Source organism: Homalodisca vitripennis, chromosome 2 (assembly GCF_021130785.1).
Source record: "Homalodisca vitripennis isolate AUS2020 chromosome 2, UT_GWSS_2.1, whole genome shotgun sequence".
NCBI classification, from domain to species: domain Eukaryota; kingdom Metazoa; phylum Arthropoda; class Insecta; order Hemiptera; family Cicadellidae; genus Homalodisca; species Homalodisca vitripennis.
In genome coordinates, this window is record NC_060208.1 from 152,813,340 (window position 1) to 152,840,194 (window position 26,855).

Below are 26,855 nucleotides of genomic sequence, written 5' to 3' on the forward strand. Positions count from 1 at the left end.
ACCATATAGTAGAGTGAGAAACAGAGCTCTACCTTTGACTGCTTGAGCAGCTATCAGGGTTGCCATCAATCCAAACTGAGGAAACAGAATTCATACGAGGGTCTAGTCATCTAGAACAAGTTTGAAAAGTTTCAGATATTTGCTGTTAATTTCTACCATATAGTAGAGTGAGAAACAGAGCTCTACCTTTGACTGCCAGAGCTGCTATCAGGGTTGCCATAAATCCAAACTGAGGAAACAGAATTCATACGAGGGTCTAGTCATCTAGAACAAGTTTGAAAAGTTTCAGATATTTGCTGTTAATTTCTACCATATAGTAGAGTGAGAAACAGAGCTCTACCTTTGACTGCTTGAGCAGCTATCAGGGTTGCTATCAATCCGAACTGAGGAAACAGAATGCATACGAGGGTCTAGTCATCTAGAACAAGTTTGAAAAGTTTCAGATATTTGCTGTTAATTTCTACCATATAGTAGAGTGAGAAAACAGAGCTCTACCTTTGACTGCTTGAGTCAGCTATCAGGGTTGCCATCAATCTGAACTTGAGGAAACAGAATGCATACGAGTGGTCTCTAGTCATCTAGAACAAGTTTTGAAAAGTTTCAGATATTTGCTGTTAATTTCTACATATAGTAGAGTGAGAAACAGAGCTCTACCTTTGACTGCCAGAGCTTGCTATCTAGGTTGCCATAAATCCAAACTGAGGAAACAGAATTCAGTAACGAGGGTCTAGTCATCTAGAACAAGTTTGAAAAGTTTCAGATTATTTGCTGTTAATTTCTACCAATATAGTAGAGTGATAAACAGAGCTCTACCTTTGAACTGCTTGAGCAGCTATCAGGGTGCACATAAATCCCAAACTGAGGAGGAAACAGAATTCAAACGAGGGTCTAGTCATCTAGAACAAGTTTGAAAAGTTTCAGATATTTGCTGTTAATTTCTACCATATAGTAGAGTGAGAAACAGAGCTCTACCTAATTTGACTGCTTAGCCGAAAAGAGCAGCTATCAGGGTTGCCATCAATCCAAACTGAGGAAACAGAATTCATACGAGGGTCTAGTCATCTAGAACAAGTTTGAAAAGTTTCAGATATATTGCTGTTAATTTCTACCATAATAGTAGAGTGAGAAACAGAGCTCTACCTTTGACTGCTTTGAGCAGCTATCAGGGTTGCTATCAATCCGAACTGAGGAAACAGAATGCATACGAGGTCTAGTCATCTAGAACAAGTTTGAAAAGATTCAGAATATTTGCTGTTAATTTCTACCATATAGTAGAGTGAGAAACAGAGCTCTACCCTTTGACTGCCAGAGCTGCTATCAGCGGTTGCCATAAAATAAACCAAACTGAGGAAACAGAATTCATACGAGGGTCTAGTCATCTAGAACAAGTTTGAAAAGTTTTCAATATTTGCTGTTAATTTCTACCATATAGTAGAGTGAGAAACAGAGCTCTACCTTTGACTGCATTGAGCAGCTATCAGGATGCCATTAAATCTAAACTGAGGAAACAGAATTCATACGAGTGTCTAGTCATCTAGAACAAGTTTGAAAAGTTTCAGATATTTGCTGTTAATTTCTACCATATAGTAGAGTGAGAAACAGAGCTCTACCTTTGACTGCTTGAGCAGCTATCAGGGTTGCCCATCAATCTGAACTGAGGAAACAGAATGCATACGAGGGTCTAGTCATCTAGAACAAGTTTGAAAAGTTTCAGATATTTGCTGTTAATTTCTACCATATAGTAGAGTGAGAAACAGAGCTCTACCATTAGACTGCTTGAGCAGCTATCAGGGTTTTGCTATCAATCCGAACTGAGGGAAACAGAATGCATACGAGGGTCTAGTCATCTAGAACAAGTTTGAAAAGTTTCAGATATTTGCTGTTAATTTCTACCATATAGTAGAGTGAGAAACAGAGCTCTACCTTTGACTGCCAGAGCTGCTATCAGGGTTGCCATAAATCCAAACTGAGGAAACAGAATTCATACGAGTGGTCTAGTCATCTAGAACAAGATTTGACGAAAAGTTTCAGATATTTGCTGTTAATTTCTACATATAGTAGAGTGAGAAACAGAAGCTCTACCTTTGACTGCTTTGAGACAGCTATCAGGTTGCCATCAATCCAAACTGAGGAAACAGAATTCATACGAGGGTCTAGATCATCTAGAACATAAGGTTTGAAAAGTTTCAGATATTTTGCTGTTAATTTCTACCATATAGTAGAGTGAGAAACAGAGCTCTACCTTTGACTGCTTGAGCAGCTATCAGGGTTGCTATGCACTACAATCCGAACTGAGGAAAACAGAATGCATACGAGGGTCTAGTCATCTAGAACAAGTTTGAAAAGTTTCAGATATTTGCTGTTAATTTCTACCATATAGTAGATGTGAGAAACAGAGCTCTACCTTTGACTGCCAGAGCTGCTATCAGGGTTGCCATAAATCCAAACTGAGGAAACAGAATTCATACGAGGGTCTAGTCATCTGTAGAACAAGTTTGAAAAGTTTCAGATTATTTGCTGTTTAATTTCTACCATATAGTAGAGTGAGAAACAGAGCTCTACCTTTGACTGCTTGAGCAGCTATCAGGGTTGCTATCAATCCGACTGAGGAAACAGAATGCATATACGAGGGTCTAGTCATCTAGAACAAGTGTTGAAAAGTTTCAGATATTTGCTGGTTAATTTCTACCATATAGTAAGAGTGAGAAACAGAGCTCTACCTTGACTGCCAGAGCTGCTATCAGGGTTGCCATAAATCCAAACTGAGGAAACAGAATTCATACGAGGGTCTAGTCATCTAGAACAAAGTTTGAAAAGTTTCAGATATTTGCAGTTAATTTCAATTTGTACCATATAGTAGAGTGAGAAACAGAGCTCTACCTTTGACTGCGCTTGACAGCTATCAGGTTGCCATCAATCTGAACTGAGGAAACAAGAATGCATACGAGGGTCTAGTCATCTAGAACAAGTATTGAAAAGTTTCAGATATTTGCTGCTTAATTTCTACCATATAGTAGAGTGAGAAACAGAGCTCTACCTTTGACTGCCAGAGCATGCTATCCAGGGTTGCCATAAATCCAAACTGAGGGGAAACAGACTTCATACGAGGGTCTAGTCATACTAGAACAAGTTTGAAAAGTTTCAGATTATATTTGCTGTTAATTTCTACCATATAGTAGAGTGAGAAACAGAGCTCTACCTTTGACTGCTTGAGCAGCTATCAGCGGTTTGCCATTAGTATCCAAACTGAGAAACAGAATTCATGACGAGGGTCTAGTCATCTAGAAGAACAAGTTTGAAAAGTTTCAGATATTTGCTGTTTAATTTCTACCATATAGTAGAGTGAGAAACAGAGCTCTACCTTTGACTGCTTGAGCAGCTATCAGGGTTGCTATCAATCCGAACTGAGGAAACAGAATGCATACGAGGGTCTAGTCATCTAGAACAAGTTTGAAAAGTTTCAGATATTTGCTGTTAATTTCTTACCATATAGTAGAGTGAGAAACAGAGCTCTACCTTTGACTGCCAGAGCTGCTATCAGGGTTGCCATAAATCCAAACTGAGGAAACAGAATTCATACGAGGGTCTAGTCATCTAGAACAAGTTTGAAAAGTTTCAGATATTTGCTGTTAATTTCTACCATATAGTAGAGTGAGATACAGAGCTCTACCTTTGACTGCTTGAGCAGCTATCAGGGTTGCCATAAATCTAAACTGAGGAAACAGAATTCATACGAGGGTCTAGTCATCTAGAACAAGTTTGAAAAGTTTCAGATATTTGCTGTTAATTTCTACCATATAGTAGAGTGAGAAACAGAGCTCTACCTTTGACTGCTTGAGCAGCTATCAGGGTTGCCATCAATCTGAACTGAGGAAACAGAATGCATACGAGGGTCTAGTCATCTAGAACAAGTTTGAAAAGTTTCAGATATTTGCTGTTAATTTCTACCATATAGTAGAGTGAGAAACAGAACTCTACCTTTGACTGCTTGAGCAGTCAACCACAGCTAATGGAGTAAATGTAAGCATATGCATACTTTCATGAAAAAACCCATTTATTCAGCATAAAAAGGTTAACTTCAGACTCAATAGTTCAATAATTTAAACACAATTAAAACAATGCAAAATAATTTAATTTTGTCCAGATACTGTTACTTTTTTTTAGGAAATTTATAGACTATACACAAGCAGTTTACTGTAAATGAAAATGTATCTGTATATTGGTATGAATTTACTATATTTTTGGGTGATTTATATAAAAAAGGTAAACAGAACAAATTGTTTTGTTTTCATGTAAATATCATGGAATAAATAAAATCACAAGAGATTGAAAAATGTGGATTTCTATCATTTTAAAAATTAAACCTTTTAGCATTTATATATTTTTACTGCTACTTTTTAGTACTTTGATTATTTATATTTCGTTGTTGTTTTTGTAATGATATGCACTAAATACCTATATACTTATTGCTAGAAATAATTTAATAAATCATATTCATTAAGAACCAAGAATTTATGTTCCAGTTAAATATAAATATTTTTAAGTTGCAATATGCATTGTCATAATATATAAAACAAGTTTAGACTACATTATAATACTTAGCTATAGTAGAACTGTATTTCTTTTAATTGGAAGTGATTTAACAGAAATTTGCAGTCTATTGTACATCAAAACCTGTTGATATTTAAAACTATTGGAATATTTATTCAATTTAATACTATGTTTAATAAGGTTTTGTTGTTTTTGTCTTGTGTTTAGTTATGCATACAATTATGATCATTAAAGCTGTCAGTATTTTATTTTACATAGTTTTAATTAAATTTAATATAAATACAAGTGAGTCATAATATCAAGTTTTTGAAAAATAGTTTTACATGAGTTAGATTTGGATAGCCCATTTATTATTCTCAAATCTTTATTTTGCCAAATAAATGCCCTTTTGGCTGAACTGGCATTACCCCGAAGTTGTATTCTATAGTCTAAATTACTGTAAAAATGCCAAAATACACCATAATAAGTACTTCCTGGTTCACACTATCCTTCAGTTTTCTTAAAAGATGACATACTCTTGTGGGTTTTTTACAGAGATCATTTATTTGTTCATCATAACATAGTTTGCTATCCAAACGGATATCAAGTAATTTGACAGGTTTAAACAGCTCAATGTCTAAATGGTTCTTCAAATAAAATGTTATGTATTCTGTCTTTTTCATTTATTGTTGTCATTTTCTGTATACCAGTGTTTTGTTTGTTCCATTGAACTTTTAAGTTAACCATCCAAGACATCTAAACCCGAGTTAATTATGGTTGTATCTACGTAAAGAACAGAGAAAGGGTCCCAATTCTGAGCCCTGTGGTACTCCTGCTGTAACATTAAAAAAATGATGAATTTTTATTTTTTCAACAAACCATTTGTTTTTTTTTTTAATATCTTGCCAATAATGGATAGCCTTAGTAAACCTAATACTAGAATAACACTTGACAATTCATACAAGTTGGAGATATGTTTACAATATAATTTTAATAACATATACATAACCAGAAGCTACATTTTTTATGATCCCATCTTATAAAAGTATGAAAATAAACAATGTCTGATATGAATAATCAGTATTTTACTAATTTATTAACAGAATAACACGGATTCTTCCAAGTATGAAGATAACTAAAACTAGTTTCTAATTTAGTAAATATAGTACATAAGTTATTTGATTTAAATCAACAAATTTTGAAAGATTTATAATTTTATAACATCTGTTTTTTGACTTAAGGAACAATTATTCTCAAATAAACATGTGTTGAGCAATAACAGTGATTGTCACCTTAACATTTGAAATCAGTATGCACATTTTGCAGTTTTGACTTTGGAAACAAGGTGACATTAGGCCAGTACTCAAGTCCTTCCGCCTGTTTGTCCTAACCATTAGAAGGGCTAATCTTGGTCATGAAGGATTGAAAATTCCAGTTACAAATTAGCTTAAAGAGTATCTATGCATTTATTTATGCAATGGTGATGAATGTGAATAGAGTAAAAGATAATGACCAGTATCTATCTGCAAAGGAAAATCTCTGTTCGTGACCAGGTGTACACTCAGTGTTACTGTGGAGACTGTTACTTGCATGTTAAAGGATAGAAATATCACAATTTGTGGTAATCAGACTGATGACTAATACTTAAGATCTGTAAGTAGTCATTAAACATACAATATTATGGAATAGACATTTTGAATATTCAGATGTTCACATGAGGTAGGGTGCAAGGTGTATATATTGCTAATGAATATATTGTATTACAGAGGAACTGCTGTTGGGCCATACGTAACATTGTGTCCCGGAGTCCCAGTTTGAGAGACCCGTTTCTCAAACTAGGGGCAGAAGAACTCATAAATGCTGCGCGCCGCCAGCACAAAAATATTGATTATGATGGAAAGTCAGCTCTCAGAGATCTCGGCTGCAAAGTGGACTTGAATGAACCGTGGAAAGGCAAAGGAAAACACATCATTGCTTGAAATTTTCTACCAGAATCTGTAGCTTATCTGTGATCTAACCAACAGTTTAATACTTAAACTTTAAATCTGCTAATATTTCTGTTTTATAACGTAGGTTCCTCAACAACATACAGCCTATATGAAATAAAAATATTATTTGACATATAGAATTTAACTAATTGCTTTTAGAATGCAAATTAATATTAGGCTTATATTTAAAATGTTATTTTAACATTCTTTAGTTTAATTTTCATCAACTAATTAATTTTATACAGTTTTATTTCTCAGGTGATTAATAAATTATTTTATACTTGTGCCTGCATTATAATGTACAATTTGAACCTATGTTTCTTCATCTGTAATCATAATAATTTTATTGAAGAATGTATTAATTGCAATTTTAAAAAGCAAGCAAAAGAACATAACAATGACCATAATATGTGTTTCACAATTCCAAAATTAGTTTATTACTGAAGCTCTACAGTAGTGTATCAGAATTTTAAATAATGTGAAAATTCCGAGTTCCAATCCAGCAATTGACGTGAATGTTAGTTTGAAACAACTATACAGAATGACTACAACTTGCTATATTGCTACAGATAATATATGCTTACAAATGATGCGTTTTGTATAGGAATGACGGGTAGTGAAGGAATGAATGTCAAGGTTGGTGTAATACGCCATCCTGTTGTTTCTGTTCCTTTAGTCATATTTGGCCATTGATAGAATAAGAGGATTTTGGATATTTGCCATCGTTATATGTTTCGAGGATTCAAATCTACCCTCTTCATCAGGTGAAATGTGTTATACATTTTGTGGTGTAACAATAGCAAATGTTCGGAATCCTATTATCCTTTCAAACCTTCCAACGTCAATAACAAACTTTAACCCTTCGTACGCTGTAAGCGGAATATTCCGCCGAGTAAATCTAACTCAAAACGTTCTAAGCGGAATAGATCGCGGAATCCCCTGACAACGCAATATATTTACGTTAGTTCCACAAATTGCCGCCAGAATGCATGAGAGTGAATATTCGGTGTTCTAATATGACACAATGTGAAGCGTGACTCATCAAAACACCTTGGACCAATCACAACGGAAGCTTTTGTTTGCTTTGTCAGTCCGCGCCATCGCCAGTGAGCAAGCTGTACGCTCTACGCGGAAATATTCGCGCGTGTCAGTCAGCTGCCGGCGACTTATTGTTCATATATACTTCTCATCGATTTTTATTGCATAATTATGGCGAATCCTGATGATTCAGACTTTGATGATTTTGTACTTGGTGCAATGAACGCTACTATTTCTAGTGAAATCGGTGACAACATTATTGCATCTGATCTGGAAGATACTGTTTTGCACAATTTTAGTTATGAGGAAGAGGATATTAGTGATGAAGGAGTGCAACGAAATATTCGAGGTAGGCCTAATCAATGGGACAATGTTTCAAATAATGACCCTTGCCCATCAACAACTATAGCTGTATACAATGTCAACCAGGGACCCAACTTGCCATCATCTATAAATGCAGACTCATTACCAATTGATTATTTTGATTTATTTTTCAATGACAATCTGATTAACCTGATTTGTACTGAAACCAACTACAATGCAAACTTGAAAAAAACACACAGGCACTCTCCACACGCAAGGTTGAATAAGTGGACTGAGTTATTTTCAGTTGATCTGAAAGCTTTCATAGGCACTGTTATAAATATGGGAACAATGCCACTGCCAAGACTTGAATCATACTTTACTACTAAATGGGAGAGTCGCACACAGTTGTATAGGGACATTTTTTCAAAAGATGAATTTTTGAATATTTTTTGGAATATTCATTTCAACCACCATCAAGGACAAGGAGACGGTGGTCAAAAAGATTTCCTAATAAGGCCTGTAATTGAACATGTAAGAAATATGACTCAGTTGTTTTATTATCCTAGTAATAGAGTAGCTATTGATGAGAGTACCATCTCTTTCAATGGAACGGTTAGTTTCAAAATCTACAATCCTCTAAAACCAACAAAGTTTGGACTGAAACTTTTTGTTTTATCAGACTGTTGTAACAGCTACATTTATGATTTCATCCCGTACTTTGGCAAAAATGACAATACCTGGATCTGAACTCCTCAAAACAACCCAAATAGTGAAGTCTCTTTGCCAGTCCGTAATTTTGAAAAATCCTGGAGCACCTGCAAGTGGTCTACATGTATATACTGATAGGTACTATAATACCAGTCCTGAATTGGCCAGTGAATTATTGAATATGAAGACATATCTCACTGGCACATTAATGCCAACTAGAAAACAAATGCCCCCAGACCTAAAAGCTACAACCAAAAAGCTAAAAAAGGGCGAGATAATTTCTCAAAGAAATGGTAATATCCTAGTAGTGTCATGGAGAGACAAAAGAGTTGTACATATGCTTAGCACACATGGAAAGGGCAGCAAATCAGATGTTACTGATGTAGCAAGCAGATGGCCCAACAAACCACCAGTTACTAAGCTCAATGTTGTTGTTGATTATACAAAACATATGGGGGCTGTGGATCAGAGTGATCATTTTATATCCTCCTATGAATTCATGCGACATACCAAGAAGTGGTACAGAAAAATGTTTTTCTGGCTTCTAGAGGTTTGCATTATTGACTCGTATTTGTTGTACAAACAAGTGCAAAAAGACAGCCAGAGAAAACCTCTAAGCCACTTAGGTTTTAGAAAGAGTTTAGTGAGAGCACTACTGGCAGACAAGATGAGAGCTCAGCCAACCCCAAGGAGACATGGACGACCTTCTCAAGGACGTCCTAAACAGAGACTGAATGGAAAAATACATTTCATCAAAAAAAGGGAAAAGGGATCAGCCAGATGTGTGGTTTGTTTGAAGAGGGGTTTGAGAAAAGAGACTATATATCTATGTAAAACATGTGACTCCAAGCCTGCCCTCCACCCAGATGAATGTTTTGAGATTTACCACACACAAGTCCAATATTAGTGTGCCTTTTTTTATTTTTGTACCATTTTGTGCTCTTTATATATTCCATATTTGTCATGGATTTGTTCCCTTCATTATCTACTAATCTTGTATAAATAATATAAATTACTGTTGTGCTAACTTTTGCTACATTCAGAAAAGTTTATTGGATTTTATATTGCCTTGTATATTTACATGTATATGTACTCATATGTAAATAAAATAAAAGCAATACAAAAACCATGATGTGTTTTCATCAGTTGCAAGACCAATAAAACTTAAAAAAATATAACTGAAAAAATTAAAAATTATGTTATTTTTTTTTATTGAACATTAGAGCAATTTTATACAACTTGCTTTCAGCGTACGAAGGGTTAAACAGAGAATGTCATTTGATCTTGAGCAGTGTTCTGTTTGCATATACTATTTGTTACATGTGAATAAAATTCATTTGCTCCTATTCCAGAACGTTACATGGAACTGAGTTTTTTTTGTCAAAGGGTCTATTACTCCTTTTGGAAAATCTAAATAGTTTAATAATCCGTTAGGGGTTTGGTTCTAATTCATCTGACTTATTGATACTTTACTGTATAACATTTATTTACTTACTAATATAACTTCAACTTGCAATGAAAGTATTGCCATACTTATTGGAAGAACTCAATTGTATTATCAACAATGACAGGCTAAGATCATCAATGACAATTCATGACCTGTTTCATCTCAGTGTCTTGCGTACTGATGCAAGTTATAGTATTCTCATCGTACGTTGCATTTTGAGAAAGTAAATTAATGTTCATATACTATCCAAAAACAATGTATACTAACCAACCACAAAGTAATATCTTCATTCTTTTATATTAAACCACAAATTTGTGCTTAACCCTTTGAGTGCCACGCGATGTAGCGGAGGTCGTGCAGCCAGTGCCAGTCATTTGTGACAGGCCATTCCCCTCAGTACAAAGCACTATTTTTATGTTACTGCAGTATTTTACTAAAAAATTAACACCTTCATTAAATATTAACATAATGGGACACTTTTTGCTTTATTATTTAGGGCAAGATACAGGCTACAAATTGGTATATATACATTTTGACCATAAATAAAAAAAAAAAATATTTATATATGTATAAGCAAAAATAAAAAAAAAACAAAAAACACATTTTTTTTTGTTTAAGATACAAAAAGTATTTATTTATTTTTGTTTGATGAGTTTTATGTGCCAATTTTATGTTCCCCATGTTAGTTGGAATACATGTACCAAGTTTCATAAAAATACATTTATATATAGCTGAGTTTTGAATTTTTTTTATATATTGCTGCAAAATGTTGAAAACCTGCCCCAACATGCACGCTTACTCTTGTTCATGTAAAATATATTTTACTAGTTTTAAGAAATTAAATCAAGGTAGATTATACAACTGTTATTTATTTATTATGAACAGACATACATTAATTACTTTGGGCTTATTTCATTAGGCCTATTATACTAAATCCTCCAGATGAAATAACTAAGTGAGTGTTTTTATCATAAGAATAAATTAATGTATTTTCGCGGTCAGATTCCGTTATATGCCCCCAACGCTTAAACTTTTTTCAATGAACTTAGAACGTTATAAAACGATGTAGTTGAGTAACAGAACTAACATTCCATCAATCAACAAGCATTTCCAGGTATTGCGATCGGTATTGTTGTCGCTGTTATCTTATCTTTCTCGAGAATCCCGATTACGGCAGCCCGCGTGGCATCACATGATTATTTAAGTTTAGTTTAATTAGCGTTGGGGGCATAATGTTAGTTTTGTTACTCAACTACATCGTGTTATAACGTTCTAAGTTCATTGAAAAAAGTTTAAGCGTTGGGGCATATAACAGAATCGGACATATTTTCGCTTAAGGGCGATCTGTTCCTTTTACTCATTTCGGCAAACTATACCTTATTCAATAATGAAATTGAACTGAAGTAATATAAGTAGGAAACTTTTAAAACATTAATCAAAATGTCAACACAGCCACATTAGACAGCTAGCGCATTAAAACAACTGAACGTAAACAAAACGACTGCAGCGTGACAACAGGCGGTTCGCGCCACAGGCTTCTAGATATCAGCTAAATAAAAATATTGTATACTATATATACAAACTATCACTACGTGAATTATGTCGTACATTTCTTGGGCTTTAATTTTATACGTTTTACGATATTATACGTCAATATTTAGCAACAGGATGACCAATATTGGAAAGGCCTATCTAGTCGGCCCTTGGCAATTTTCGTCAATACCATCGGGCCGATTACATCGGCCCTTGGCACTATGCGGAAACGTTGCTAGGCCGATTAAATCGGCCCTTGGCACTCAAAGGGTTAAACAAGGTGATCTAACTCTAAAGAACTGGTAAAATTCTTGTCTAAGCCTTTTAAACAAGAATTTTGTAAATAACATTTTAAGTAACACTTTATCTTAATTAACATATATCCCTCCTAATATAATACTCCTTATTTTGCCTGTAATAATGTTTACAAAGTGGTTGTGAGCCGAGATCTCTCAGCTCTACATAGTTATTAAGTTTAATTAGTTTCAAAATGGCACAGGGCAACTTGGCACCCTTTACCTAGCTCCTTGATTCTTTTAACGATGACATTATCCCAAATAAAAATTAAACATGATTTCAGATTATTATAACAAGTTTAAACTATTAAGTACACATTATATAAAGTACTCTTATTATATATCCATACCAAACTGAGATAGGGTAATGAGGCAGCACGTCCTAACTAACTGGAATATCCTAAATAAACTATGAATAAATACTATCATTAAAATAGTTTACATGGGTGAAGTACCAAGGGATGGATAAAAATTCTTTATAACCAAATTTGTAAGTGCACTCAAGACAAATACGTCTAAAAGATTTATTTATGAAGAGTCATATGGATTTGTTTGACTATAAGAGGCAATACATATAAAGGGTAAGAAAAGTAATTAAGAACATTAAGGAACTTCAAACACCTATGAATTCACTTTCTACCATTAACTACTCAAACAGAAGCTTAAATGTAAGTTTGAGTGTTGAGTTTTAGTGTTTGACCTTATAGTCAGTCGATCTGATTGTCCTATTGAACATCAAAACCTTCCTTCTGTAAATATTCTTCACCAACAGCAAACAATTTGGATGGAACTCACACTTTCATCATTTAGTTCACAACTGACAGCAGAACACATAAGTCTCCAAAACAAATAGATGACATTGAAGGTTGAGCAATATGTAGTTATGTGACCAGCTACATATGCTGCTACTAACACAAACTAAAAATGCAGAAGCTTAAAAATTGTATGTACAAATAATTAAAAGATCATTGGTATTTGTATAAGCAGGGGAATAAGTTACAACAATTATTGTATCCTTTTTTTACAACAGTTTTATTTAAAAATAAACACTAACAGTATTTAAATGTTCTAAACGAAAATTAACTTTATTGTTCACAACCACATTTTGTCATGCTGAATTTCATCAATGCATTTACACTGGTAATTGTATGAATCAACAAGTGTTAACGTCCATAGATGGCTGACAACACACCTTCTGTTATAATATCCGGAAGTTTGTTGCGGGAAGGATGATGAGAAGAGGTCAGGAACACTCTGAACACTGGTTGGTGGCTTACAGACTTGGTTGTTTCCCTGCAAACAAAAAAGGATTAGTAGGTCATTTAAATGGATTCTGTCCTACAACTTCCTTCCCGGTATGTTTCGGTTCTTGCCTTAGCCTGCAGATCTATTGGAAGTGTCGCCGCCAGAACCAAAACTGTTTCCGTAGAAACTGTACGATAGGCGCTGCAGACGCGCAAAGCCATTCTCCTTTGAGCTCTTTTCAGTTCTTCTTTGTATTTCTTGTACTGAAGCGCTCTTTGCCATATAGGTGCTGCGTACAGCAGTACTGAACTAAGCACCTTGCGCTTGCTCCTCCATCATTTGGCATAATCCTTGAAAGTGCTCCAGCCATTTTTTGCGCTGTATCTGAGACTTCTTTTAAGTGCTCTGTCATCCTACAATTCCTCTCGAAAGTAACACCCAGATATTTGACCCTGGTCTTTAGTTTGCAGCTTTACACCGTCCAACTCAATTGAAACATTCCTGATTTTCCTTCCTGCATATATCAGCACGGCTTCCGTCTTTTCCGATGCCAGCACAAGTCCCTTACTTGCTATTGCTCTTGAAATCATAAAAAGGGCATAGTTTGCATTTCCTACTAACTGCTCCTCATCCCTTCCTCTCACAATTAAAGCCGTATCATCAGCATATCCTACGACTGTTACTTTCTCTGGAAGCCTAATCCTCAGGACACCATCATAGAAAATATTCCACAGATGTGGCTCAAGAACAGACCCTTGTGGAACGCCGCAGGTTCCAAGCAATCAATTTCACCTACCAAGATCTTTCTGTTTGACAAATAGTCTGTGATGATTCTTTGGAGATATCTTGGTAGTCTTCTCCTCATCAGTTCTTCTTTGATTCCCTTGCATGAAGCGCTATTGAAAGTCAATCAATCAATCAATCAAACATCTTTATTTCATAAAAATGTACATATCGTACAAGAAATAGTGTCAACAAAGTAATTGGTTTTTAATTTAAACATTTACAATGTCTGTGAACAATAAAAACAAATGAGATAAAACAGAAAACAAGAACCTCAAAATTACACATTCTTAACTAGGTTCGTGCAGATTAGTTTAGGGGTTTTCCCCTTCTTCGGGCCAGAACAACATTAGTTCTAAATACAGGTTTTACAAACAATCATACAAACATTGAGCCTACAAATAAAAATATTAAAATTAATTGTTTTCACCTTCTTTCAACTTTCATACCTGTTCTATTAGAGTAGTCATTAACAATTTTCTTTTGAATAAAATGAAAAGGGGAAAAGCACAATGTATTTCAATAGCTTCAAGTGTTCTTTATGTCTAGCAAAATCAACAAGCACAAGTCACGATACTGGTACGCCTTCTGTTTGATATTATCAACAGTATTGATAACCTGCTGCAGAGCATCAATTGTGCTTCTACCTTTTCGGAAGCCATATTGGTTATCTCCTAATCCATCTTCACCTATTTCAGATAGCAATTGTCTAGCTATAAGGTGCTCAAAGAGCTTACCAAAACATCTATCATACATAATGGTCTGTACTTCTTTTTCCCCATCTAAACCTCGTTTATTCTCAATAAGGACTAGTCTAGCAACTTTCCAACTATCTGGAAATTTCCCGGCCATAAGTTGACTATTGATTGCCTGGAGTACTTCCTTCGGGTAGCGTTGTGCAATAATCTTAACCAGGTCTGGAGGTATTATGTCTGGTCCAGGAGCTTTCCCTGTCTTAATACCTTTTACAACAGTTTGGAGATCCTCTTCACTAAATGGTATGCATTCATTTCGTTCCTGTTCTCCGTATTCTTCGATTTGTAAGTCATATCCTGGATCTCCCATTGGGAATAACTCTTTGGCAATCTTTATCTGCTCTTCATCACTAGGTTTACTTGTCATGGGTCTAATTTTACCCATTACAATCCGATACCCTAGGCCCCATATGTCTATATCTACTTCCTCACACACTTCTTTCCATGCCCTGTTCTTAGCTTCAAAAATTGTCTTTTTTAAATTATTCTTCTTCTCTCTATAAGTAACCAGCCGTGTCTCTCTATCATGAAGATCAAGATTCAACCGGTTTCCTTGGGTAACTTGTCGTCTAGCTTTGATACAATCTTTCCGAAGTCGCGTTAATTCTTCATTCCACCAATAAACTGGCCTTCGTTTACCTTTCAAAGATTTTTTACGCAGTGTCATATTGCAGGTGTCAACGCAAATTCTCACGAGTTTTTCAACAGTCATTAATTCATTTTGTTCTCTCCATTCCTGTATTCTTTCTTCAAATCGATCAATGAAACCTACGTTAAGGAAACGGGATTTTTCCGGACATTTGCCATCGTTCAGTGAAACAAGAAAAACAGTAACACTACGTTTCGAGATCTGCAATCTGATCTCTTCTTCAGGTAAAGAACCTAACCTAATACATAATTACAAACTAGGTTAAAATAAATAAATCTTACTAAAGCGTTGTGGCACGCCTAAGTCAGGAATCACAACCTAACATGTTGTTTGTCAACTTCACTAACACTAAAGACATGCACTTAATATAAAAACTATACAAAACACTAATCATTAACTAAACTACGGAATACAGGTCACAATACGTCTTCACTCGTCTACTAACCACCTACGACTGACCAGAAGGACTAGCCAATGGTAATCGTGACGGCTGGCTAAAACAAGATGGCGGAAATACAAGGGAAGGGGAACAGGAATGGGCCCTTTCGTTATTATTGGTTCATGCGAGATGAACTTCTTAAAACCATATTGTGACTCCGCATTGGTTTATTACAAATATCCGATCCGTTTGATACTTTTGGTTTTCTCTTTAGTTCATTTTTTAGAATTGGCAAACCAAAGCGGACCTAATCTCGACTGATGGTTGACTGATTGGTTGGTCTGCCAATTTAATGTATGTTGCCTCAATTAATTTTCTTTTGAAGAAATGTGGTTCCCGATGTATTATGTGGGCTTCATCCCAATTCATATGATGGTCTTCGGACCAACAATGGTGTGCAATTTTTGACTTTTCTGTGAAACCCTTTCTCGTGTTTTCTTTTTTGTGTTCTTTTATCCTTACGTTTAGTGGTCTTTTTGTCTCGCCTATGTATTCCCTATTGCAGCTACATTTTATACTGTAAACACAGTTTTTGGAATCCTGTGTGCAATTTTTTGGTTTTGCTTTTTACGAGACTTTGTCTAAGAGTGTTGTGTGTTTTAAAACGCGGTTCTAATGTTGTACTTTCTACCTACTCTTCTAATTTTCTCCGATAATCCCGGCACATAAGGGATTGACATAAACGAAAATTTATCACAATTCTGTTTTTCTGACTCAGGAATGATTCTTCTGGTTCGTTTGCACTTATTAATTACTTATTCAGAAGCAATGGATACCCTCAATTAGTAATTAAATTGAGAAAGTACAACATTAGAACCGCTTTTTTTAAAACACACAACACTCTTAGACAAAGTCTCGTAAAAGCAAACCAAAAAATTGCACACAGGATTCCAAAAACTTAAATTGAGAAAGTACAACATTAGAACCGCGTTTAAAACACACAAACACTCTTAGACAAAGTCTCGTAAAAAGCAAAACCAAAAAATTGCACACAGGATTCCAAAAACTGTGTTTTACAGTATAAAATGTAGCTGCAATAGGGAATACATAGGCGAGACAAAAAGACCACTAAACGTAAGGATAAAAGAACACAAAGAAAACACGAGGAAAGGGTTTCACAGAAAAGTCAAAAATTGCACACCATTGTTGGTCCGAAGACCATCATATGAATTGGGATGAAGCCCACATAATACATCGGGAACCACATTTCTTCAAAAGAAAATTAATTGAGGCAACATACATTAAATTGGCAGACCAACCAATCAGTCAACCATCAGTCGAGATTAGGCCGCTTTGGTTGCCAATTCTAAAAAATGAACTAAAGAGAAAACCAAAAGTATCAAACGGATCGGATATTTGTAATAAACCAATGCGGAGTCACAATATGGTTTTAAGAAGTTCATCTCGCATGAAACCAATAATAACGAAAGGGCCCATTCCTGTTCCCCTTCCCTTGTATTTCCGCCATCTTGTTTTAGCCAGCCGTCACGATTACCATTGGCTAGTCCTTCTGGTCAGTCGTAGGTGGTTAGTAGACGAGTGAAGACGTATTGTGACCTGTATTCCGTTAGTTTAGTTAATGATTAGTGTTTTGTATAGTTTTTATATTAAGTGCATGTCTTTAGTGTTAGTGAAGTTGACAAACAACATGTAGGTTGTGATTCCTGACTTAGGCGTGCCACAACGCTTTAGTAAGATTTGTTTATTTTAACCTAGTTTGTAATTATGTATTAGGTTAGTTCTTTACCTGAAGAAGAGATCAGATTGCAGATCTCGAAACGTAGTGTTACTGTTTTCTTGTTTCACTGAACGATGGCAAATGTCTGGAAAAATCCTGTTTCCTTCACAATCCTTCCATCGTCAAAAATAACCTTCAAACAAAAAACCTACGTTATTCAGGCACCATCCCATATTCTTTATTGTTAATGCAGGACTCATGACCGTATCATTCTTCAGTTCAAAGCTAATGTAGGCATGATCACTCAGGTTTTCCTCTTCAAGATATAGTTTCATATAGCTTCTCACTTGTACAAATGACCCTTATCAGTGCCAACGTACAGTCAACAGATGAATAACTCCAGTGTTAAATGTTTGTACTCAGAAGCAATCCATAGTTTCATATAGCTTCTCACTTGTACAAATGGCCCTTATCAGTGCCAACATACAGTCAACAGATGAATAACTCCAGTGTTAAATGTTTGTACTCAGAAGCAATCCATAGTTTCATATAGCTTCTCACTTGTGCAAATGGCCCTTATCAGTGCCAATGTACAGTCAACAGATGAATAACCCCAGTGTTAAATGTTTGTTAAGTAAATATTTATTGTAATATGTATGTTGAGAAATAGTAGAGATAAACATTTTTCAAAAATTTAAATACCATTACCTGAAACATTTTATTGGTTGATACTTGGTAACTAACACATGCAAGTCATTTGTATAATATGTACCATATATGCACAAAATTTATTTTGCATATGTTAAAATTACAGTAGTAATCATGTTTATAAGACTGCGTAATATTACATAAGATGAAAATTAAAAATATCTATAAGATATGTAGCAATAAGTAGATTTCTGTGAAATATGTTTAAAACTGGATTAATTTAATGAAACTGAATAAATCTGTCATAAAACTCTTAATAGCATTGCATCGTCATGTTAGAATTTAAAATGAAAAGTAACTCTTGATAACTCTAATTTTAGCAGATATTATAATGAGAAGACATGCATAATGTTCCTGATCTAAAACAAAAACTATGAAATTGAAAGCAGCAGAGGATAAATCAATGATATTATACACTGTTGGTAGTTTGCAGTAGCATACATAAACTAATAATGACATACGGTTATATTTGCTGTATAAATGAATAATCTGGTATTATATTGATAATCAATGTTACGGAGCCTTATTGCCTGGTTTCAGAGTTATGTTTAATGTTATTAAAACAAATAATACTTTAAATTTAAATATTTTACTATAGTATAATACAGTATTATTGTTGTTAAACGAAGGCACAAAAATACACATCAACTACCAAGTTGATTATATGAAAGTTCTGATAATTACCTTGTTTAATTTATAAAATGCTAAATTAACTTTGGCTAACGATATAAATACTGTCTCTATCACATATCCATCCTATAAAACCTATAAGTATAAATATCTGTCATAAATAGATTACACTGAGAATGTGTTATATTGAAGAAATATGAACTTTTAAACATCACTGGAAATATTTTTAGTTTTTACGTAGACGATTCCAATAAGTTTTGTTGTGTGTGGGTGAGCTCCCTCCCCCCCATCATGGTCATAAAATCATGATATGCAACACATTTGGTGACATGATATTATTGGGCATAATTTTGGCCTGCCCCTCACTAATTATATCAGATAAAGTAAAGTAATCAGTAATAATCAAATTCAGTACACACAGTTTATGTTTCTGCTATATCTGAACAAGTATTAGTCGAATTGCCTGTGGAACAATGTATGGAACCTTAACCAAGTCAATATTTTGAACTGACAACCTGTAACGCCTCATGTCACTAAGAAGTATTCAAAATGCTATGTAATAACAGATAATAAATATCTCTGACCTACATATTAATACACATAAGTTGTGGAGTATGGTTTAAAATTATATTACCTTTCACTGATGTTGTCCGATATACCAAGAAAAGTCATGATCTGAGCTCTGCTTGGTCCAAACTTAATCATAGTCTGCAGGTAATGCTCAAGACCTTGTCTCCTCTGTTCCAATACTTTGGGCTGGGAGCATCTTACTCTCTTGGGTGGAAATGCGGGTGTTGTAAAGTGCTTCCTCAGCTGTAAACAGTTTAAATTTATTGCAGAGATAAAAATATATTACCCAAGTCTAAAATCTCTGTCTAAGGCCTAATTTCTATAGTTGGTTTAAATCTGTTCAGTAGCATTTACTTTACACAGTATAAACTCACATCACTTCTTTGTTTGATGATTGTTTTTTATAATGGAAGGATTGTGAAGGAAATATCCCATTTCCTTCACATCACTTACATTAAAGTATGTCTGGAAGGAGCATATTGTAAATATTATATTATGATAAAGGGTTAAGTTTGTCAACATACAGTATACCTATTTCAATATGGTGAAGTGGAGGGGTCTCATTCAGTGGCTAAAGCTATTGAAAACCTAAGAGAAATACTTCTCTTGTCGATTCAGACTGAATATTGTTGAAATAGAGCCAGCCCCTTTCTTCCAAGGTGGCAATGGCGAAGACAGAGGATAATACAATACAATCTCCTATGAATTATTTCCATGCAATCTCAGCAGAAGCAGCTCCAGTCCCACTCATTCTGATTCTGGATTATTCTTTGTTGCAAAACTGAACAATAAACTGATATTCACTTTGGAACAATAATGTTGAATTGAATTATGTTATAGGCTTTTAAGATTGTATTATTGTGAAGGTATAGTTTGGACAGTTACAATTACTTAACAAAGTAAACAAACATGTCTGACAGCATTTTTCATATAGTTCTAATTGATGTTTTGATACTGATCACTCGAGTGTTGTACGTTTGTTATACTGCAGCCCTTTTATTAACATGCATAATATGCCTGTTTCCAAGTTAATTAAAATATATATATATATATATATATATATATTTTTTTTTTTGTTCTCTTAGGATAAGAAGCTTATAAATTGCACTTAGTTCTGTAAGAACATTTGCGATGCTTCCGGATTGACAGGATATTCAAGATTGGTGAGGTTAGGGAGTAGGGGCCACCTCCTATCGAAATCCATGAGGAAGAATTAGGGCACTACATCTCAAAGTCATATCTCCCTGGAAGAAGGGGAGGCCAGCTCTGAACCAGCCTCTCCAGTCAAAGCAGGCAGGGGGTGGCATACTCTTGTTGAGGTTAGCAAAAACTTCTGATAGTTAAGGAACAAACCTCACCAACTACAACAGTCATCTCCTACAGTAGACTAGACCTATTGAATTGCCCATGAACCTCAACATTTGCGGTTAATGATGTGCCGCTCCTGGACATCCATAAGGTTGCCCAGATTTAATTCACACATCGGTTTTTGCTGTGCCCAGTGGTGGGTTCAACTGCAAGGTTCATACCAGCCAAAAGTGATCCCTGAATTAAATATAAAACTCTTTATGTATAAATTTGTGTTAAAATGTATAAACACAGATGTTCAACAGCAGCAGTGAAAAAAATCAATGATCAATTGCCAGTATCAGTTCCGTCATAGACAAAATGATTTGGATTTTGAAGGAAAAAAGTAAACAAGGTGGGAAAATGAAAAATCCACTTTTCTGTGTTAGATTATAAATAATATTATGTTCTATTATAAGCGTCCAACCATACACAACTGCAAAGTAGCCTAGTTGTTTTCTTACATAAATATCTGTAAATATTTTCTTTAATAACTTTATAGAAGTCTGATAGACATTTGAATTTATAGTTTTGCTGGAAGAGCATTAAATCCATGCTTCATTAGTCTAACATGAATACTTCATTCCCCATACATACAAGAGATGGTTAGTTGTGGTTTTGAGGTTATGTTGAGGGGTATATATCTATGTAGCATTTACAAGTTCACAATCTCGCCTCCCATAAATTTGTTTGTTATTCATATTTAGTAAAAGTAATATTAGTTAAAAAGAATGAAAAACTGATATGATTGATAACAGTCAGATGAATCGTCACTCAATCAGGGAGGTTATGATTACAAACCTCTCTGTGAAGGGCGTGGAATGCACTGTAACGTTTCTCCACAATTTGATGAATAGAATTTCCCAAAACTTCGACTGTATATACATAATGAGGTTTTGAATCTTGAACAAGTCTATATTTTGATATGTAAACTTCACTCATTTTATTTAAATGTCTTGGTATACAAACTGAAAACCCATAACATCAACAAATATCACTCGCACAACTCTAACAACACTCTTCTTAACTGTACTGAAGGACTGACTGTCACTGACTGAATGATTTAGTGAACGAGCTCCTCATGCAGTGCCGCAGTGGAAGAATGGGGCGATCAAGCCCGGCGTAGAGAAAGAGTGGGGGCAGAGCCGAGCAGTACCGATAAATCCCGAAAATTCGTCGACTGGTCAGAGCAAAGTAGTGCCGACAAACCCTGAACATGCGGCTGATAGCGACCTCAGTTCGGAACGGTTCTGATTTCTATTATCTTACGAATTAATGAGTCGTTTTATATCCGAACATATCTGCAAAACATAGAAATTATATCGAATTAATTATATTAATATTGAACTTTCTTTATAACTCCAAAGACACTACAACATGTGAGATGGTGCACAACGAATAAAATGTCATAATTTCATCATATTTTGCATATAAAGGCTTAAAACGACGGTAAATATATTTTTTATGCTATTGGAATATAATATTCAAATTAATAGGGGAAAAGCAACATATTATAATGTGGAGTCCTTAATTGGTAGTAAATAAATTAATAATTACGCTACAAAATCTGTAATAAGAGTTATGTAATATCTGTAATAAACTAAGGAGATTAAAAAAGAAACTTGCGAGTAAATATTCAACCAAAAACATAATTATAGAAATATGACAAAATCAATGACAACTACCTGACTTAAATACCTAACGTAGCACGTGACATCATTAATAAATACAAAATTTTCCTAATTATATTATATTACTGTAACTGGCAAATTCAGTTTAAGAACATATATGAGTATATGTTTGGTTTACAATTTTAAACACTTATATTTATGTAAGAAATATTACACTTATATTACAGAAATATTTATGTAATACAGATGATGAAAATAATTTAGTCCTACTGATCTCTAATGCTACGAATATACAGATTTATGATACAATTACAATTACACTAATTTATATAATTTATTGAAGTAAACATTGCGAGTAAATATTCAACCAAAAACATAATTATAGAAATATGACACAACTAATGACAACTACCTGACTTAAATACCTACTATAGCACGTGACATCATTTAATAAATACAATATTTTAATAACCTGAAATTATTGCGATCAAGTTTTAACTTATAGCAAATAGCTCTCTGTCTGTTTGTTGGATATATCGAGAATGAAAAATAAGCTATAGACTTGAAATTGTGCATGCAACTTCGACCAAGCCTGATATGTGTCGTCTGGCGTACGCAATTATAATGCTGACCTGATCTATAGTAGACGGCAATTATCGAATAATTTCTAACTAATAGTAATGTAACCTACAAATTATATTTATTTGATTAAGGCTGTTGGAAAATGCAATGAACCAAATATAATGTTACAAAACAATTTTATTGGTTTATATTTTAATACGAAAGATGGAATTAAAAAACTCAACTTAATTGTTGATTTTGTATTTTGGAGACCCTGAAGATCATTATTTAACTACTATGCTAAGAACACAAGTCTCGAATCTTTTGAAAAGTTTAAATGTTTGTAAGCATGAATGCTTACAATAACATTTGAGTGACTAAGAAAATACAATTAAATTGAGAATTCACGTGTAAACAAACAATTTTTTAAATTTTGCGAGTAGGGCTCTTTTTAATCCTCCTGGATGTTTAATCCATCTCGAATGTTTTCTAGCTACGCCACTGAATGTAACGAGGTTACTTTGATACATTAGACTTCCTTACGTCTTTTTGGGTCTTTCGATACTCCGTTGTATTGGTTTATTTGTATGTAAAGATTAATTGCCTGTCATTAATTACGTTGTAAAATCAAGGTTTAATTAAATAAATTTAATTGCACTGCATCCTGCAGCACCCAGCTTTGAAAATGTAATATATATGTATATTACCAAATTACTGGAAGGTGTTTAATTCAGAGTAGAAGCTAAAATTACAGTGGTACATTTTAAGAGGCTTGTCACATTGATTGCCTGCAATTTAATTGTGCTGCATCCTGCAACATCCAGCTTTGAAAATGTAATTTAAATATATGTATGCTGTACTAAACTACGGAAAGGGGTTTGAAAATACAGTGATAAATTTTAATAGGTTTGCCAGGTACTGAACTAAATTAGATTCAGAGGAGTACGGAGAGAGAACGCGCGGACTGCTCATTCCACTATTTCAATACACGGGCTATCTGTAGTTGGCAGGAGGGGCCCCTCCATCCCCACTCTTTCTCTCCGCCAGGCTTGATCACCTTATTCTTCCACTGCATGAGGAGCTCGTATTTAGTGATGGGAGAAATTCGAGTACAGCCAGGGTATGCACATATTCGAATACCTCAAAATAAATTCGAATACTTTTGAAATGAATTATATTTCTCTAGAAGCATCGAATTCAAATCTATAGTATCAATTCGTTTGGACTAATAGTATTCAAACAAAATATTCAAGAGCTGTATTCGTCTTCATATACAAGTATTCATTGGAGGGTTTTAGTTGAATGTACATATAAATCTGGACTACTGTATGGAAAGAATAATTAAGTCGAGATTCATAATTTGGAATAAGTAACTACAATTTTTTGTAGCTTGACAATATGTATAATGTACAAATATTCAATTAATAAATACATTTTTAAACAATAAAGACATATATAATTGTTTATTTCGTGTTGTCTTAAAACAAAATATGATTAAAGTTTTTGGCTTAAATCTATTTCTAAGATAATTGGTGACACAATCTGCATTAGAAAAAGATCTTTTAGACGAGACTGTAGTAGCAGGTAAACAAATATATTGTTTTCTGAAGTTCGTATAAATAATGTGTATGACATGTTTGTAGGATGCTCAAAGGGGCAAAGCATTATTTTTCAACCTGTTTTGCAAGGCAATTCCAAATACCCAAGAAACAATGGATTACGGGAAGGAAGTAAGACGAGTATAGACACGTCTGTTAGAAATTCTCAACGGAGATAAAGTATTAGAATACAAGGATGCTTTTGAAAGACACCGTATTCGATCCTCCCATCACTAAAGTTAGCAGTAGTGATGGGAGAATCGAATACAGAATCGAATAGTATTCGAATACAGCCAGAGTATTCACATATTCGAATACATCAAAATGGATTCGAATACTTTTGAAATGAATACAATTTCTCTGGAAGAATTGAATTCAAACCTGGAGTATTCGTTTATTCTGACAAATAGTATTCAAATAAAATATCCAAGAGCTGTATTCGTATTCATATGAGGTTTAAAATGAATACATATATGGAGACTTTGAAATGAATAATTTAGGGGAGATTTATAATTTTAAAAAATAATTACAAATTTTAATACTTAAAAAAAAGTATAATTAATTGTATAATTACCGTCGGAACGGTTTACTAGACGTGCCAAAATGGTTTCGGGCGTTCTGGATCTGTTAAGCGGAACGACTAGGCTGGTAAAAGTTCCAGTTCCACTTTGGATTCCAGGCAACCATAATATTTTCATTTAGCAACCTGTACTTAATTATTTCTTTGCTATATTCAAAACATTATTAACAACTAATAACTCATATATAACTTTTAGTGTCCGTAGACTTCACGAATGAACTTTACCAGATTACATGTACGCACAGCTATAGTTTAAGACTCTCTCAAGCAATAAACATATTTCTTAAATTGTTCAATTTTAAAATAACTGTTTAATTTTAATTCTAATTTGGGATCAACAGTACTAATTAACTTAATCACATTTAAAACACACAAACCAATACTTAAAACTTTTATTTTGTGAGGCCTTTCGATAAATGTAATTAAGTTAATATTAGCTAATACAAGCTCCATCTTCAACATTTCAACAGTACTACTAATTAAGTAGTAAAGTTTTAGTACATAAATTTAATTTCTTTTAACATATATATATATTTATTTCACTGTTTCAAGGTAACCTTGTGTGTGTGTGTGTGTGTGTGTGTGTGTGTGTGTGTGTGTGTGTGTGTGTGTGTGTGTGTGTGTGTGTGTGTGTGTGTGTGTGTGTGTGTGTGTGTGTGTGTGTGTGTGTGTGTGTGTGTGTGTGTGTGTGTGTGTGTGTGCGTGTGTGGTGCGCGCGTGTGTAGGCCTACAATTATGTTTCAATTACATTCATTGTATTTTATATCATTATTTTTAAGTATGTGAATTTCAATTCAGTTTAGAAATATCTCATGCTGTGTTTGTTGTTGTTTGAATAACATTGTTTAGTTTACTTTGATCACCTATACTGACAGTATAGAAGGATGAGTGGATTTAGAATTTAAATTTATATTTGCGATTAATTTTTATGGAACTGTGTACCTATGATACACGAAAACAACTTCAGCAGATAGACTTCGTGTTTAAAATTCAAATATCGTAACATATTATTATATTGTACCAGAACGAAATCGCCGAGAAACTTAAATAAGTAGACAAGCAATGTCGGAACGCATGGAACTGGAACTATCTCTCGAAACTATTTCCAAGCCTGAAATGGTTCCAGTTTCGGAACGGCCTGGCACACCTCTATAGTTAGCACTTAGTATCAGACATAAGCTGTTTATTTGACCCTCTTTTGGTGTAGCATACGGTGTCACTGCCCTCATAAAAGTAGTCTGGTCAAAACAAGAATATCCTGCGGAATATGCTGTCTTAATTTCATTCCGTAAGACAATCCAACGCAATTATTTGACTAAGGTGTTATCGTACGGCTAATGTTAAAACGTAGTAAAGTTTCAAAAAATCTAACACAATTCATTAATTATCCTAAAATGTTTATTTCTGTATCTTAATTTGTAACAAGAATAATTATAACATATTTTTTTAAACCAAACCAATCGTATATTATAGGATCCACAATGCTTGGATTGGAATAATCTCGAAGGCGAGAATGAATTTATATTGTACAGGAACACAGCCTAGTGTTTACAGTTCCTAGTTTTATAAGGCTGCATGTGTTTGTTGTAATCTCTTATATCACCTCAATTGTACAGTGTAAGTTATCGTTAAGGACGATTATTTAAAGATCAAGGAGTCGTGGTTTTGCAACATCTGTGTAGATGACAATAACAATATTAATCAGGAATTGCGTAGCATGGTTACACCCACTGCCCACACTACTGAAAAGCCGGCAGGAGCTAGCAGTTCACTGTCTACTGATGGGACTGATAGGGAAAGTGGTGTCAACTTGTCTGATATTCTGAATGAAATGA

General features: G+C 34.3%; 2 protein-coding genes across 4 annotated transcripts in view; one reads left to right on the forward strand and one right to left on the reverse strand.

Annotated features, from left to right (window-relative positions):
- Positions 1-6,810, forward strand: part of LOC124354922 (armadillo repeat-containing protein 6 homolog) — a 60,896-nt gene extending 54,086 nt beyond the window's left edge. For all 3 annotated transcript variants that reach the window (XM_046805733.1, XM_046805731.1, XM_046805732.1), the window contains exon 9: positions 6,297-6,810. In XM_046805733.1, coding sequence (XP_046661689.1) covers positions 6,297-6,509 — 213 coding nt within the window. In that variant the 3' untranslated portion in view covers positions 6,510-6,810. The remainder of the gene's footprint in view (positions 1-6,296) is intronic.
- Positions 6,811-12,859: 6,049 nt separating this feature from the next.
- LOC124354923 (sorting nexin-24-like) lies at positions 12,860-21,733 on the reverse strand. Its single transcript, XM_046805734.1, has 3 exons — positions 21,452-21,733; positions 19,368-19,546; positions 12,860-13,139 (listed from the first exon to the last, which is right to left on the reverse strand). Exons 1-3 carry the CDS (start codon positions 21,590-21,592, stop codon positions 13,010-13,012), a joined length of 450 nt encoding a protein of 149 aa, XP_046661690.1. The 5' UTR covers positions 21,593-21,733; the 3' UTR covers positions 12,860-13,009.
- Positions 21,734-26,855: the final 5,122 nt, after the last annotated feature.

Excerpts from the sequence above, each read along its gene's own strand:
- LOC124354923 (XM_046805734.1), bottom strand. The coding sequence starts at position 21,592 with ATGAGTGAAGTTTACATATCAAAATATAGACTTGTTCAAGATTCAAAA. Across the intron at positions 19,547-21,451 it reads TCCACGCCCTTCACAGAGAG|CTGAGGAAGCACTTTACAAC; the intron begins GTTTGTAATCAT and ends AACTGTTTACAG. Across the intron at positions 13,140-19,367 it reads TCGGACAACATCAGTGAAAG|GGAAACAACCAAGTCTGTAA; the intron begins GTAATATAATTT and ends TTTTGTTTGCAG.